The 13,769-nt window shown below is 43.4% G+C and overlaps 2 protein-coding genes across 2 annotated transcripts in view; one reads left to right on the forward strand and one right to left on the reverse strand.

Annotated features, from left to right (window-relative positions):
• The first annotated feature begins 46 nt into the window (after positions 1-46).
• ACRC (acidic repeat containing) lies at positions 47-8,600 on the forward strand. The gene is made up of 9 exons (XM_017737544.1): positions 47-814; positions 1,528-1,579; positions 1,944-2,017; positions 2,534-2,971; positions 3,283-3,454; positions 4,539-4,683; positions 5,564-5,702; positions 6,556-6,760; positions 7,654-8,600. The coding sequence occupies exons 2-9, from the start codon at positions 1,539-1,541 to the stop codon at positions 7,904-7,906; spliced, it is 1,467 nt and encodes a 488-aa protein (XP_017593033.1). The 5' UTR covers positions 47-814; positions 1,528-1,538; the 3' UTR covers positions 7,907-8,600.
• Positions 8,601-8,897: 297 nt separating this feature from the next.
• BRCC3 (BRCA1/BRCA2-containing complex subunit 3) overlaps positions 8,898-13,769 on the reverse strand; it is a 5,674-nt gene continuing 802 nt past the window's right edge. The window contains exons 3-8 of the mRNA XM_008636246.2: positions 13,359-13,446; positions 12,612-12,700; positions 11,994-12,049; positions 11,372-11,503; positions 10,965-11,008; positions 8,898-10,239 (exon numbers count right to left, since the gene is read on the reverse strand). Of these exons, the coding sequence (XP_008634468.1) occupies positions 10,088-10,239; positions 10,965-11,008; positions 11,372-11,503; positions 11,994-12,049; positions 12,612-12,700; positions 13,359-13,446 (561 nt within the window). The 3' untranslated portion in view covers positions 8,898-10,087. The remainder of the gene's footprint in view (positions 10,240-10,964; positions 11,009-11,371; positions 11,504-11,993; positions 12,050-12,611; positions 12,701-13,358; positions 13,447-13,769) is intronic.

Consider the following 13,769-nt stretch of genomic DNA (forward strand, 5'->3'; position numbering starts at 1 on the left):
GCGCCGGGGGAAACAGCGCCCCAGCCCGTGTGTGCTGACGTGTTTTTATTAAAATATTATATAGAGAGTTTTTAAAATCTGTATCTATGTATTTATATCTAGTACACACACACATGTGTGAATATCTATAACTACATAATGTGCTACATTATAGCTAGCATATATTACATGTATATATTTATAATTTTAGATTACGCCCTCATTTGTTTTATGGTAATTGGTAGGTATCAGCATGTTTCAGAATTGCAGTCTTTAAGGTTTAAATGACGTCCATTTAAAAAAGCTGTCTTCCTGGCTTTTTAAGCAGCTGCATAACGTGTTTTTGAAGTTGCTAATGTTCGGTTCATGTTCTCATAAAACGAAATAACTTGGTAAGGGTATTGTGGGCTGCCTCTACATTTGCATGGACATAGCAGTCCAGGTGGTAATGCCTCCATTCTGCCTCTTGAAATAGCTTTATGGCAGCTGCTGCGTTCTGCTAAATATTCATGGAAGCTATATTAAAGTGCACTTCATGCAAAAACAGCTTCTTACTCATCCGTGCATGGTTTGAGGTTTTGGGCTTACTATAATGCACTTCTCTGTCATATCACAGACCGCGTGTAAGATAAGAAATGAGCTTTTTATAAAGAATTAAAATAGTTCAGCCTATTTGGGACTTAGAGTGTTTTTCCCAGCGCATATTTGGTTCTTGGTGTTCACGAGTGTTTCAGACCAGTGAGATGCAGATCCTGTTGTGACCAAAGTTCTGCATTTCATTTTTGCAGCAATGCCCTGTACTTCTCTTCCAGCAGTGATGATGAATTTGAAAAGTGTAAGTAACGACACGTTAGTTTGTGTTATGAAGGAGTATGAAAAGGACACATTTCTGTCTAATTCTAGTGAAGGGTTTTTGCACGTTATTTTCTTTCATTGCTTGTGTTGCAAAGTAGTGACAATGAAGTGTCACTCAAGTGACACTGAGGCTTCTATCTTTGTAGAAAGTCCATGGCATAACCAAAAAAAGGGCGTGAAAGACTTGAAAGAGAGTCAGAAGTGCATAAATCTTTCACCTCCACAAAGTCAGAAAGAGTCGGTTTTCAAAGGCAGTCCAGATTTACTTGTTAGAAGGAAAGAAAGAAGCTGTGAAAATACAGAAAATAAATTGCCAGGTGTGGCACTAGGACACAGTACAGGGCTGGAATCAGATAGCTCAGATGACAGTTTCTCTCCTTGCAGTGCAGTCTTGGTGTCTGTGCCACAGGGAGTGTTCTTGAATTGTCTCAGTTTTCACTCTTTGTGCCTTGCATTCTATTTTTCTTGTTGCCTCAGTTTTGTCTGTTCCCTGTCACTCGCTTCATTCTTAGTCTCCAGAGACTAGAAGGCTGCTGCCAGCTTTGAGGAATTGAGACCTGGAATTATACATAGATATAATTATGCTTGGTTTTGGAAAATTTTGTAGACCAAATTTTTACTAGTTGCAAACTTTTAAAAATGCTTAACAAGAGAACTAGAACCTTGTTCTTAATTAATCTTCTTTTGTTTCAGTTTTAGCTAAAATGAAAACTCCCAAATCTGTATCTAAAAAGGCAGATGCAAGGTGGGTGCTGTCATTAATGAGTTTTCTGTGTTCATATTTTAGTTTTCTGTATCATATTTCTGATCAGAATATAGAAAAACAATCTAAAATTGTATTGATTCATTGGCCTGTATAGGAGAGAGTGCAGACAGAACTGTTACATCCTCAGTCATGTTCAGGGCAAATGTAAAATGGGATATTTGGAGGTGCACATGCTCTTGCCATTCCTATTCACGGATGCAGTTGGTGACATTTGCTGAGAGCAGCTGATAATGTTATATTGGGTGGCTTTTTTTGGATTGCTGTTTTAGGAAGGCAGATTTACTGCTCTATTTTTCTGCTTACTCCTACCTTTATTCCACACCATTTGCCTATTTTTTTACAGTTTGAAAGACTTCATTGATGACTCGGATGATTTCTTCTTGGACTTGAAAGTGAAAAAGAGCGCAACAAAGAGTGGTAAGCAATCATCCAACAGCAAATATGAAGCAGACTTTTTAATGAGTGGGAAGGTAGCATTCATTGCTGAGCTCATAAAGTTTTGGGAGAGCTGACCCCTGCTCGAAAAGGGTAGGAACTTTTCCATCTGGTGTGAATGTCAACCCTGAAAAAACCCTGTGTGCCCGCTGCAGACTGTGAAAAGCTGATGGAATGGTGTCTGGAGGGGAAGTGGGTAAAACAAAGTGGACCAGAAGCATTAAAAAAAAGAAAAAGTCAGCTATAGATCTGACATGATCCCTTGATCTTCATGGGACAAATCTGAGGGGTCAGAAGGAATGTTTGTTGGCAAGCCACTTTCAGTGATTTTTCATGTAGTAAGATGGTAAATGGGCAGGGCATAATAAAGAAAATTAGAAGATACCTTACTGTTCTTTGTGTTTTCCTGTCTTTTAAGGGATTTCTTTTGTGTTAAGACAAAGGCAGGTCTCCTAAATGCAACTCCCAAAACTTAAAGGTCTTTCTTTTGAATTGCAGCACAGAAAGATCTCCGGACCCCAAAAAAGCTGATGACTCCTGGAAAGAGAAACACTTGCTGCCAAGAGTTGCAGTATCCTGACACTTCAAGTGACACTGAGGATTCTGTCTTTGTAGAAAGTCCATGGCATAACCACCAAAAAAAGGGCGTGAAAGACTTGAAAGAGAGTCAGAAGTGCATAAATCTTTCACCTCCACAAAATCGGAAAGATTCGGTTTTCAAAGGCAGTCCAGATTTACTTGTTAGAAGGAAAGAAAGAAGCTGTGAAAATACAGAAAATAAATTGCCAGGTGTGGCACTAGGACACAGTACAGGGCTGGAATCAGATAGCTCAGATGACAGTTTCGGATCTTTAATGGAACGGATAAAGAAGCGAAGTCTACCCCAAAAACCAGTCTTAAGCACAAGTAAAACTGTCTATCAGCCAAGCACAACAGGTGAGCAGCCCTTAGCTGACTTGCAGTGGTGATTGCCTGGTTCTGTCCATTTGTGTGGTGTGGACCTCTGAGGTGCAGCTCAGCATCTTGCAAAGGATTTTGGTGCAATCCAGAATTACTCCTGTGAGCATTCAGACAAGCCAGTTTGTGCTATCAAGATGTAAGTTTTACACTGTTCTTGTTTTTTGTCATTGTAGGTGCTTTTTGGTTTTAAAATTATTCTGAAAGCAAACTGGTGGTTTCTAATGATTCTGTGATCTTTTTTATTTAATGTATGCTGTGTAATCCTGTGACTCTTCCTGTTGAACTAGAAAACATCAAGCCACCCTGCAAAGGTGCACAGCCTGTGGAAGGGGAGGGAGTCAAGGCACCAAAGCCAAAATGCATTTCGCTTCAAGAAACACCTTCCATGAAAACGACTCCTGCAAGAATTCCTAGGAGCGAATCAGTCAGTTGCTCACAGTCAGCAAAGACAGAGAAAAGGTGAGTGTTTCTCCATTGTTCCTGTGTCCTAGGACAACTGTAGATGGACAGAGAGATGCTAAGCTTTTTGCCTAGGATGATGTGATTCCTCTGCTACCTAGAAACTTGTACTAATTCAGCATTTGTTAATGGTTGAGTAGCTGGAAACCAGAGTTTTCAGTCTCCAGTATGACAGGGAGAATATAAACTGGTCTCTGCCTAAAGGAATTGGTGACAAGTAAATCTGACAAATGTCGTCTTCTTTGCAAATGTTATCTCTCTTGCTATTCCTTGTCTTGGTACAGCATGTTTCTAACCCGTGCTGGCTCTACAGATTGTATATATCCAGCTGCTTTCCTCTGAAGAGATATCAAAACTGATCTATTAGTAATTCATACCTTTTAACAAGAGTGTATTGATTTTTTTTTTTTACTTGTATCATTATAACTTTGAGAATTCATGTGTCTTTTTCTACATGTGGATGCAGCTTAGGCTTTTCAAAAGAATGCATTTTTCATTTCTAATTGCTGCCCTTATTTTGCTTTTTAGCCATGTGCTGTTTCCTTTAGTCATTTTATAATGGTGCATACAATACCAAACCTATAAATGATATCTTCAAAGGTGTTTCTTTGTCAGAATGGTGCAGCATTTGAGTTAGCAATCCTGGTGGATTTGAATTCCTCCTTGAAGGAATTCCTGAGCATTCCTGGACCATCTTTGGCTGTTTCTGAAAAGACACCTTTATTGTGATGATCATATTAGGGCTGTTGATACATTGATTGAATTTCAGTATAGTTGTGGCTCACTGTGTCACAAAGCCTGAGCCACCCTCTTTTCCTACTCAGGAGTCCTCATAATCTAATTTTGTGAATTAATGAAGTAACTGCAGGACTGTTGCAACAGCTCTGCCCCTTCATGCTCTCAGAGGGGTAAGAGGATAGTCGTGGGCCTCATGAGGGCAAGCTGGAGGAAAGAGTGATGAGAGGTTTATGCCACTTGAAGCATCCCTGAGATCTTCATTGGCTCTCAAGTGGCCATTATTTCTTCGTGTGTTTTTCCATGTCTCTCTGTACTTCAGTAAATGCCTTAATGGCTTTTCTTGCAGGCTCAGGGTATGCTCAGTGCCTGATTGTTTCTTGCAAGATCTTTCAAATCCAGCTTCCCACTATGTGAAGTATTTCAAGAAAAATAAAGAGGAGCTGGCACAGAAGCTCTACAGGCTGTTTAATAGTACCATCTTTGAGCAAAAGGTTGGTTTCAAAACAAGAACTACCATCCCAAAACGCTCGTTAATATGTTGCTCCTCCCTGTTTGATGTAATTGCTCTTTACCCTCCTTCACTTTGTAGAAGTTAAGCTTTATAGCAATGGCTTATGTTTGAATTAGTCCAAGCAATTTCTTTGAAAGGAGTTTGTTACCACTGTGATGCAGCAGTTTTGGCTTTGCTTTCCCAGCTGTAATGGAAATGCTGCACGTAATCTTTCTTCCTTCCTATTGCATGTTCATGTCTGCCTTTGTGGAACAGATTAAAAACGTGGTGATCCTTCGAATAACAGTTTAGGGTGAACATAAAGCTACAAGTTGTGTTTCAAATTTAAGGTTCAATTTCAGAGAACTGCTGTCTTGACCTGGGATCATCATCTGGGATATTGGGGACCCTTCTCTGGGGAGAAATATTCTTGAAAAGAAGGATGCTGCCCTCAGTAATTCCAATGGGATTTTCTCCAGGAAGGAAAGTGTTTTCATGCAAATGAGAAAATACTGTTGAGCTGACCAAGGATAGGCTGAGGTCATGATTTTACACAAAACTGAGCTGAACAAACTCACTGTTGCTGAAGCGAAATATCTTACTGCCCAATGCTTCAGCCCTGTACCTGGAGGTACTCGGAGGTAGAATAGAGGAACTAAGGACTTTCTGTCTCATCCTGCATTATGAAACTCCCATTATTGGTTACAGGAAAACTGATGGTGGGAATAAGAAGCCACAGGAGGGGGAGTTGGCATCTTAAGTGTTCAGGGCACCAACAGAGACATCCTCGACTGGATGTAGTAAAATACAAGGGGAGTCAGAGGGTCAGAAGATAAGAGAGGGAGGAGTGGGCAGATGACATGTGCTGTTTTGTTTTTCAGTTACCAGAGGACATGGTAATAATCTGGAATAAGAAAATGAGAAAAACAGCGGGGTATTGTGTAACGGGGAAGAGAGAAGGCCCTGAAGGGAAGCGTTACGCTCGCATTGAACTCTCTGAGAAAGTCTGTGACTCTGCAGGTAGGTCAAAGAAAGGCTGTGTTGATTCTCCTTTGAGGAAGCAAGTTCTAGAGATAAAAACATGAATTTGATGCCTAAGAGATCTGGAACTGGAGCCTGCTTTGAAATTTTCTATTATCTTATATAAATAAATAAACACATGTATGGATTTATCCACATTTCACAGCCCTTTTAAGAGGCTGGGCAAATGTACAAAATGTGAGAACAGAGATGTAAGTCACACTAACTGCAATACTTTGTTTATATTTCTTAATGATTTGAAGACCTACAGGCATCGTATTACTCTAATTCTGTGTTATAATGGCAGTCTAAAATCTGACTTCTTCCATCACAGCTAGCCACCTTGTTGGTAGTATTTAAAGCTGGAATAAAGACAGGTCAGTGCCAAATTAAGTTCTATTATGTGGTACTGTAACTGTTACTTCTCTCTCATCCCCTCCCAATATGGGAAAATGAATCATAAAATGATTTGGATTGAAAGGGATCTTAAAGACAATCTTGTATCAACTCCGTGCCAGGGGCAGGGACACCTTCCACTAGACCAGGTTTCTCCAAGTCCTGTCCAGCCTGGCCTTGAACACTTCCAGGGATGGGGCAGCTTTACCAGCCAGATTAGGTGTGTGGGGGAGTAACTAGGATGCAGAACTGGGCTGATCATAAATCTGGAAATGCACTAAATAAAACCTTGTTTTAGAGCATTTTATCTTATCAAGACATTGGTAGTTCTAACCTCCAAAATAACTCTTGCATCTTAGTACAGAATGAGAGACAGAGGTCTTGAAGCGGTGACCAAAGGTGAGCATGTTCTTCCCCACACCTGACTGACCTTTGTCTTTGTTACCTTTACCTCAAGATCGCCTTCGGGACACGCTGATCCACGAGGTTTGCCATGCAGCCACCTGGCTCATCAACGGTGTTCGGGACGGACACGGGCGATTCTGGAGATTCTATGCCAACAAATCAGCTGTAATCCATCCAGAACTGCCGGTGGTGACACGATGCCACAGCTATGAGATTAATTACAAATTCACCTACGAGTGTGTTCGGTGCAAAGCTACGTGAGTAAAGTTTTCATCTTGCATACGACTGTGTATTAACTTCTTAACTTGGCAGTGTCCTGTGTCTAAAAATCAGGGGTCTCTGAAGCTCTAAAGCAATTTGGATACTCTGATGTTTTCCAGAGCCCACGAAACGTCACTGTGTGAGTCCACGTTTGTTTCCAGGTAGTTTCAGTTCTAATTCAGAGGTCAGGACAGACAGAAGTGTTGTCTGAGGACCATTGGTGATGAGGGAAGGTCTTTGGGAAGCAGCAAGAGATACATACCTAAGATTTCAAGGAACAAATCCCTGTAAAAACTGGGCACAGAATATTTCACAGTGATTAGATACTAGAAAAAACTATCAGAGGAAGCTTCCTGGGGTCTGTGTCCTGATGACTTTAAATTATGCTCACAGATGTGAGCAGCACTGTGATGGGAAGGATTGATACTAGACATGACCTGTAATAATGGCACCATTTATGGCATTTTTTTTACCTCAGCATCATATGTGTGACTCCCAGAAGTACTGGAAAGAAACACCTGACGTACCCTGGAGTGTTTATTAGGCCTATGCAGTCAGTAGTTGCTTAGATGCAACAGAGCATTGAGAAGATTTTTTTTTAGTGATGTCTTTGAGGAGAAACTTTATGAGGGGGTTGATACATGAGTTGTGGAGGTATTTGGAAATGTTGTAGCACTTCATACTCTAGGCTGAGAGTAGAACTACAGAGGAAGGAACCAAGATGAAAAAACAGCGGAAAAGGTTCTAGGGTAGCGAAGTGTAATACAGATTTGGTTGTACCACCGTGTGATGTACTGTTCTCTGTTCTAAAATAGTGCCTTTAGAAATCTGACCTCAGCAGAAGAGAAAGGAGTTCTGTGGACTCAAAGTCCTTGTGTTTGCCTTTCAGGATCGGGCGGCACTCGCGGTCCCTGGACACGGCGCGGTTCGTGTGCGCCTTCTGCAGGGGACAGCTGGTCCTCAGGCAGCCCCCGGGCAAGGGGGGCACCCCTGCCAGGACACAGCTCACACCCTTTGCTAAGTATGTGAAGGAAAACTATGGACTTGCTAAGAGAGAGCAGCATGGACTGAGTCATGCAGAGGTCATGAGGAAACTCAGTGCTGATTTTGCTTTGAAAACCAAACTGGAAGATTCCTTTTAATATCTCAGTATACCTCCTTTCTTGGTGCCACTTAAATTTTGTATTGAGAGTAGTAAAACTTCTGAGCAGCACTCACACGTAGCATGTCTTCAGTGACTCCAGTGATTTACTGTTTCATCTGGGCAGCTGATAAGCTGTAGACTCTGTGTGTGTGCTGAAGAACTGCTGCATCTCTGGCTGAGATTGCCAGAGGCAAGAAAGTCCAGGCCCACCAGCCCAAGTCCTCTGACTCTGAATGACTCCAAGGCAGGAACAAGGGCACCCCTGAGTTGGGCTTCAACATGGGTTCAGATACTCTCCCATGTAGTTTCCTGAGAGATCCTTGGCTGTTTTTGTTACAATTAAGTGGTGGGTAGATGGTGCCTTAATTCCATTAAGAGAATGTGTGAGTTTCTCCAAAGCCCTTTAGCCCTCAGTAAGATTGAAGCTCTTTGATTGAATTTGAATGTAGTGTACCTCTGTCATTGAGATTTCATAGAAACTAAAATAGATGCAGAAGGTCAGGTTGGGGAAAGCAGATTTAAACACTTTCCCCCACAGAATGAGGTGGTTTTGTCAATGGTTTAAGTCTTTCATGTAAAATGCAACTGAATGTGTGTTACAGTGCTTGTGTGTTCTGTAAGCAAATTGCTCAGGTGATTAATAATTTTGATAATCAATAAATGCCAATTTGATACTAACTCTTGCAATAAAACCAGGCTGCTTTGTTTCAATTTAATCATGGCTGTGTGGGAATACAGAACCCTGGTACCAGCCCAGCTCTCCTGGCTGGAGAGCCAGGCTGTGGATCAGCACCGTCCTTAACATCCTTTTGTCACTGGGATTACAAGCCAAGGATCCCCATTCCAGGAGGCCCAGAGCTGCTGGGTCATATCCCAGGAGCCCTCATCAAGCCTGGGGGCACTGAGACACCACCCTCCCTTCTCCAGAAGCAAGGTAAAGGAGCATTTGAACTAGAAAACCAATAGCAAAAACAACAGCACGAAACCAGTGACCGTTCAAAAACTGATTAATTACTGTTCACAGCACTTCCAAGGAAAAACGAAACAGTGGTGAGCAATATACTTCAAGGAAGTTCTACTCTTAGGGGATTTGCCAGTAGAAATGCAGAAAGACTGAAAAGTATGACAAAGCAATGGGGTTATGGGGCTTCCACATCTTGACAGCACTTTACAGCTGCTAATCAATATTGGCTGTCACTGACAGGGAGTGCCTTCCTCAGCTCTGTTACTTTCACTGTCCCATCCTTTGCTCACGTGAGACAGATTCACAAGACAGAACACAGACGAGGATGTACATGATGGGGGATACTGTGAAATGCAACACCAAGAACATTTAAAGGGATTAGTTCAACAACAGCTATTTTGTTCCAGTCTTAAGAAATTTCTGCAGTTCAGCATGTAAGAATGTCAGGCTTGTGTATCTACCACTTCTCTGCCCAGCATCTTAACCTTCTTCCCTCTGGGAAGGAAGCACAGTCCTCTCACTGCGCCAGCAGAAATAAGTCATTTTGTACAGAACCTCAGTGCTAGGCACACACCAACATTCCATGGAGTAAGAGACTACAGACTGACCAAAAAATGCACTTTGTAGCATTAATTTCATTTCTACTCCCAACAGCTCTAGCTTTGGAATTCTTTATTTGGTTTGATGTATGCTGAACACAGATCCTATGTCAAAGATCTTCCAGGTCTGTTCCCAAGCTTCCCTCCCACCTCTGCCTGGATGAATGACCAGTGATCCAAAACATTACTAGATATAAGATCATGGTCAACTGAAGCTACTAAGAGAAGGCAGAAGTTGGCAGCATCAGATATGACAGCAGGGACACACTTTTCCCCTCTGACCCTCCTGTTCCAGGCTCCTGGAATACGTGTAAAGCAGTAGGACTTCTGTCAAAATACAGAGGGAGAAACAACGTTCCCTAGGTGTGTGCTCTCCAAAACAGGAGTCTTCAGGTGCTGCCCAGCCCCACCACTGATCCACAAGTGCAGCACCTGCAGACACAGCACTGCTTTGCACCAAGCTGGGGCAGGTAGAGTCCTGATCCTGGAGATGTGCTCCAAGAGAAGAGGCACAGCCAGGACCTTCACTGAGGGGCAATGTAGGGCCACCCTTCAGCCTGGAGTAGTTCTTGAAGATTTTTTCATGTCTCTTTCCTGAAGGGTCTGCATTTCCTCCTCACTCTAAAGCAGCGAGTTCCTCCAGCAGCTGCTCTTTCTCCTGCTGCAGCTCCTGCACGCGCTGTTTGTTCTGTTCCAGTCTGTCCTCCAGCCATTGCAGCAGGGGCCCACTGATGGCAGACATTTGGCTGCAGAGGTTCTTTGTGAACACTGCAAAGAGCAACAACACATCATGCCAGGGCAACACACAAAAGACTCGGTGCTACACCACCCCCAAAGCCAACAGACAGCCAAGGAAACCTTCCAACATCCTGGCCATGGCAACGACACATCTCCACAGGAAGGTCAGAACCGGCAGCTTGCAACATGGAAACACCATTTCAGTCTGACCCAGGCAGGGATGACAGACCTACAGTGAAAATCTGCACACAGCTCATCACTGGTGCTAATTAATGTCTAAATTTAGAAGCATCATAGAGTGCCTCATTTCCTAAACGTGTGAGAATGGACAATCGGGTAATAATTTAAGAGCAGAAGTGGGATTAGGACTCACCCCATCACACTGGCAGAAGGAAAGATGTCACACCCATGTAACACATATAAAGTGCCAGGAGATGGAAGTGTACATACAGGGCAGCCAGACACTACTTTAACACTCAACAAATCCCAAATCCCCTTTCCTGTTCCAACAGAAAAAATAACCTAAACAAACCAAACCCCAAAACCCCAAACAATCCCAAAGTCTTTTGTCATTTTAACCAATTCTACAAAGCCTGAAGGATATAACATTCATGAACCCCAAGATTAGGGTGTTTTACAGCCTTTGACATTTTCATTTTAAGTATCTAGTTACAATTCTGTTCCTATGTAACAAGACTTCACCGTTTTGATTCTGGGAGCAGCACCCTGGATTATCACATGCAAGGAATCCTTACCTGAGCCATTATGGATCTTGGTTACAGAGTCGAGATGTGTGAGGCTAAGGGAAGGAAAAGAAAGCAGGTTAGAAACAAGACAGCAGGGAATTGTGTATTAAACCCAGGCAGTAAAACCAGCTGCCCAGGAATCACAGAGCAGACCACAGGTACACCTAAACCTCTTCACTTGCTGAAGCTGTGCACATTCACAAGGATAACAACCTGTGATCACAAAACCCCAGAATTCTGCTGGTAACTCCAGGCTCAGGTTCTACAGACTTCAGAAAGTTCTACAGAGGCACGTGAGCTGCTAATCCTTCTTAATTTCTACATCTTTGCCAAGGCTTTGGTACTCTAAGTACAGCAACAATAGAACAGGTCAGCAAAGACAGCCTTGGAGAGGGGCAGAGTCCCAGGGCTGTTACCTGTGAATTCTCCTGTAGGCATCCTGCTCTTCTTGGCAAAGGATCTTGGGCAGCTCCACAGCTGATTCCAGACACACTTTCCCAATGGTTTCATGGGGGACAACATGAATGGGAATTTCAATCCTTTCATATCTAAAAGGGTATGAGATATCATTAAAAGAAGCAAACAAAAAAATTACTTCTACAACCTTCCAACAGTCTGTCCAAGGCCTGGCAGTGCTGCACATCCACTTTTGGGAACACATGCCTGAGCTGACAGGCAAAGGGAAGCATCTTATATCCACATACTTGTCTTGAATTTTAATTGTAAGGTGCAAACCTGAGGGCTCGACCTCCAGAGCTGGAAGCAAAAAGGTGGGGCTGCTACGCAACAAATTGCAGCACAAATCCCCACCCTAACCTCAGCAAAACTGAACATAATAAATTATCTAGGCTAAATGAATCACTCCTAGTCTTTAGATTCTCTTCCAGCAGCCTGCAGGACCAGAAGTCAGGAGACCCTGTGCAGGCATCTCTGTACATTTACTCCTCACAACTGAGAAGCCACTTATTAGAGACAACCCAGAGAAGGGACAGACAAGACAAAATACAACTGGACATAATAATCTTCTGCTGTACTCACTCTGAGCTCTTCTGGGCCTGAATAGACTGGAAACAGGTATAGAGAATTCTGCCTGTCTAAGAGAGACAGCAGAAAGTCAGATTCCAAAGGCAAAAAACCTCTAAAACCACACATTCCTTTAGGAAGCACAATATGCTTTCAAATAGAATTCCAGATGTTTTGCTGTGATTTGCTTGCTGGAGCTGCTTAAAGCATATATTGATAAACCCTTTAGTGATGAAAAACTCTCAAGCAGCAGCTGCCTGGACAGCCTAGACCTGACTGTCAGCTTATCTCACACGACAGCCACCCCTCCTGGAGAGCCTGGAGCACAGAGGGGCAGAGCTGTGGGCTGGGCTGGATACCTGAGGGAAGAGCCCTGCCCCATCTCAGTGCACACACTCTGCAGCTGCTGCTGCAGCCCTCCTGGACAGCCAGGCTGTGGGGCAGCACAGAGGAACTGTTACTTGTTCTCCTGTCCTTGGGATCACAATCCAACCACCACCATTCCCACTGTGCTTTCCATGTGCTCCCAGCAGAGCTCTGCCCTTTTTGCAGGCTGCACCCCAGGACTTCAGCTCTGCCCTGATGTTTCTCATGAGCACCTGGAGGGTTTGTTGCCATTTTTAAGTTGCCTACCTTGGTGTTCTTGTCCTCAATGAAGCAGGAAAAGATCAGCCCTACAAACCCTTGGTCCATCATCTGATACATGGCCTGAGTGCGGACATCTGCAGGCACAGAAATGACAGTGAGACCTGCCCTGCTCACCTGCAGGAGTGGGAAATGATTTGCCATCTTTTAAAGGGTGATCTAAAATTTGGGGACAAACGTCACAAACTTTATGTTTACATCCTTACTCTGGGTGATTAAAGTTTAAATAAAAAACTTGATCCAATTTATAATGTAATTAAATAGCAAATCTTAAAAATAGAAGGTGAGCTCACAAAACCAGAAATTATCTCACAGCCAGCCTGGTGCCACAGGTCACCATAAAGTCCAACACGTATAAGATACTCATGTACTTCTTCTATGAAAGTTTTCAGCTATGCATTAACATTCACAGATGTCAGAAATTGTCACAGTAGGCCCAGGATTCCCACAGCTTTTTTTGCTATTCCCCACACTCAAGGTCTATTTTATGTATCTGGAAGAACAGCAGTAGCTGATTTGTGACTCCTGAGTCATGTTTGAGTCCTTGGAGAGCACACACAGGAATGGGGCTACACTGGCAGGGGCCCCTGAAGCCCACCCAGACAATCTGGTCCTACCAAGGAATGTTTCAGACTCAGAACTGTTTTAAAAGTGCAGCTCTGGAACTCCAGTGACTGAGTCCCAGGATCAAGAGCTGGGAGATTCACCCAGAGCCCAGCTCAGGGCTGCTCTTACCGACATGTGAGGGCCAGACAGTGATGTGGGGGTGGGAGTGGTACCAGCCCACCACCCTCATGGGACGTCCTGTCATTTCAGCCAACCTGTGTGGGAGTCAAGGAGCTTTGGGAACCAAGAGACAAAGGGAAGAGCTGTACATACAAGGAAAAACAGCAGAGTTTTATAAGTTTCTTATGAGTCAGCAGAATTCCAGATCCCTTTGGAGGGGTGATGACACACTGCAGAGAGCTGATGGGAGCCTCTTCCCCAGCACCATCAGGAGTCACTGCTGCAGAAGCAAACTTGATTCTGTTTGCATGTGGCAACAAGCAACACTTCAGCAGCTGTTCAAACCAGCATCCCCGAGTGTGTGTAGAGAAGAGGCTCCCCAGTGCAGCACCTGGAGCCTTGCTGACCTCTCACCTTCCA

The sequence above is a fragment of the Corvus brachyrhynchos genome, unplaced genomic scaffold (assembly GCF_000691975.1).
Source record: "Corvus brachyrhynchos isolate BGI_N302 unplaced genomic scaffold, ASM69197v1 scaffold346, whole genome shotgun sequence".
In the NCBI taxonomy this organism is placed as follows: Eukaryota; Metazoa; Chordata; class Aves; order Passeriformes; family Corvidae; genus Corvus; species Corvus brachyrhynchos.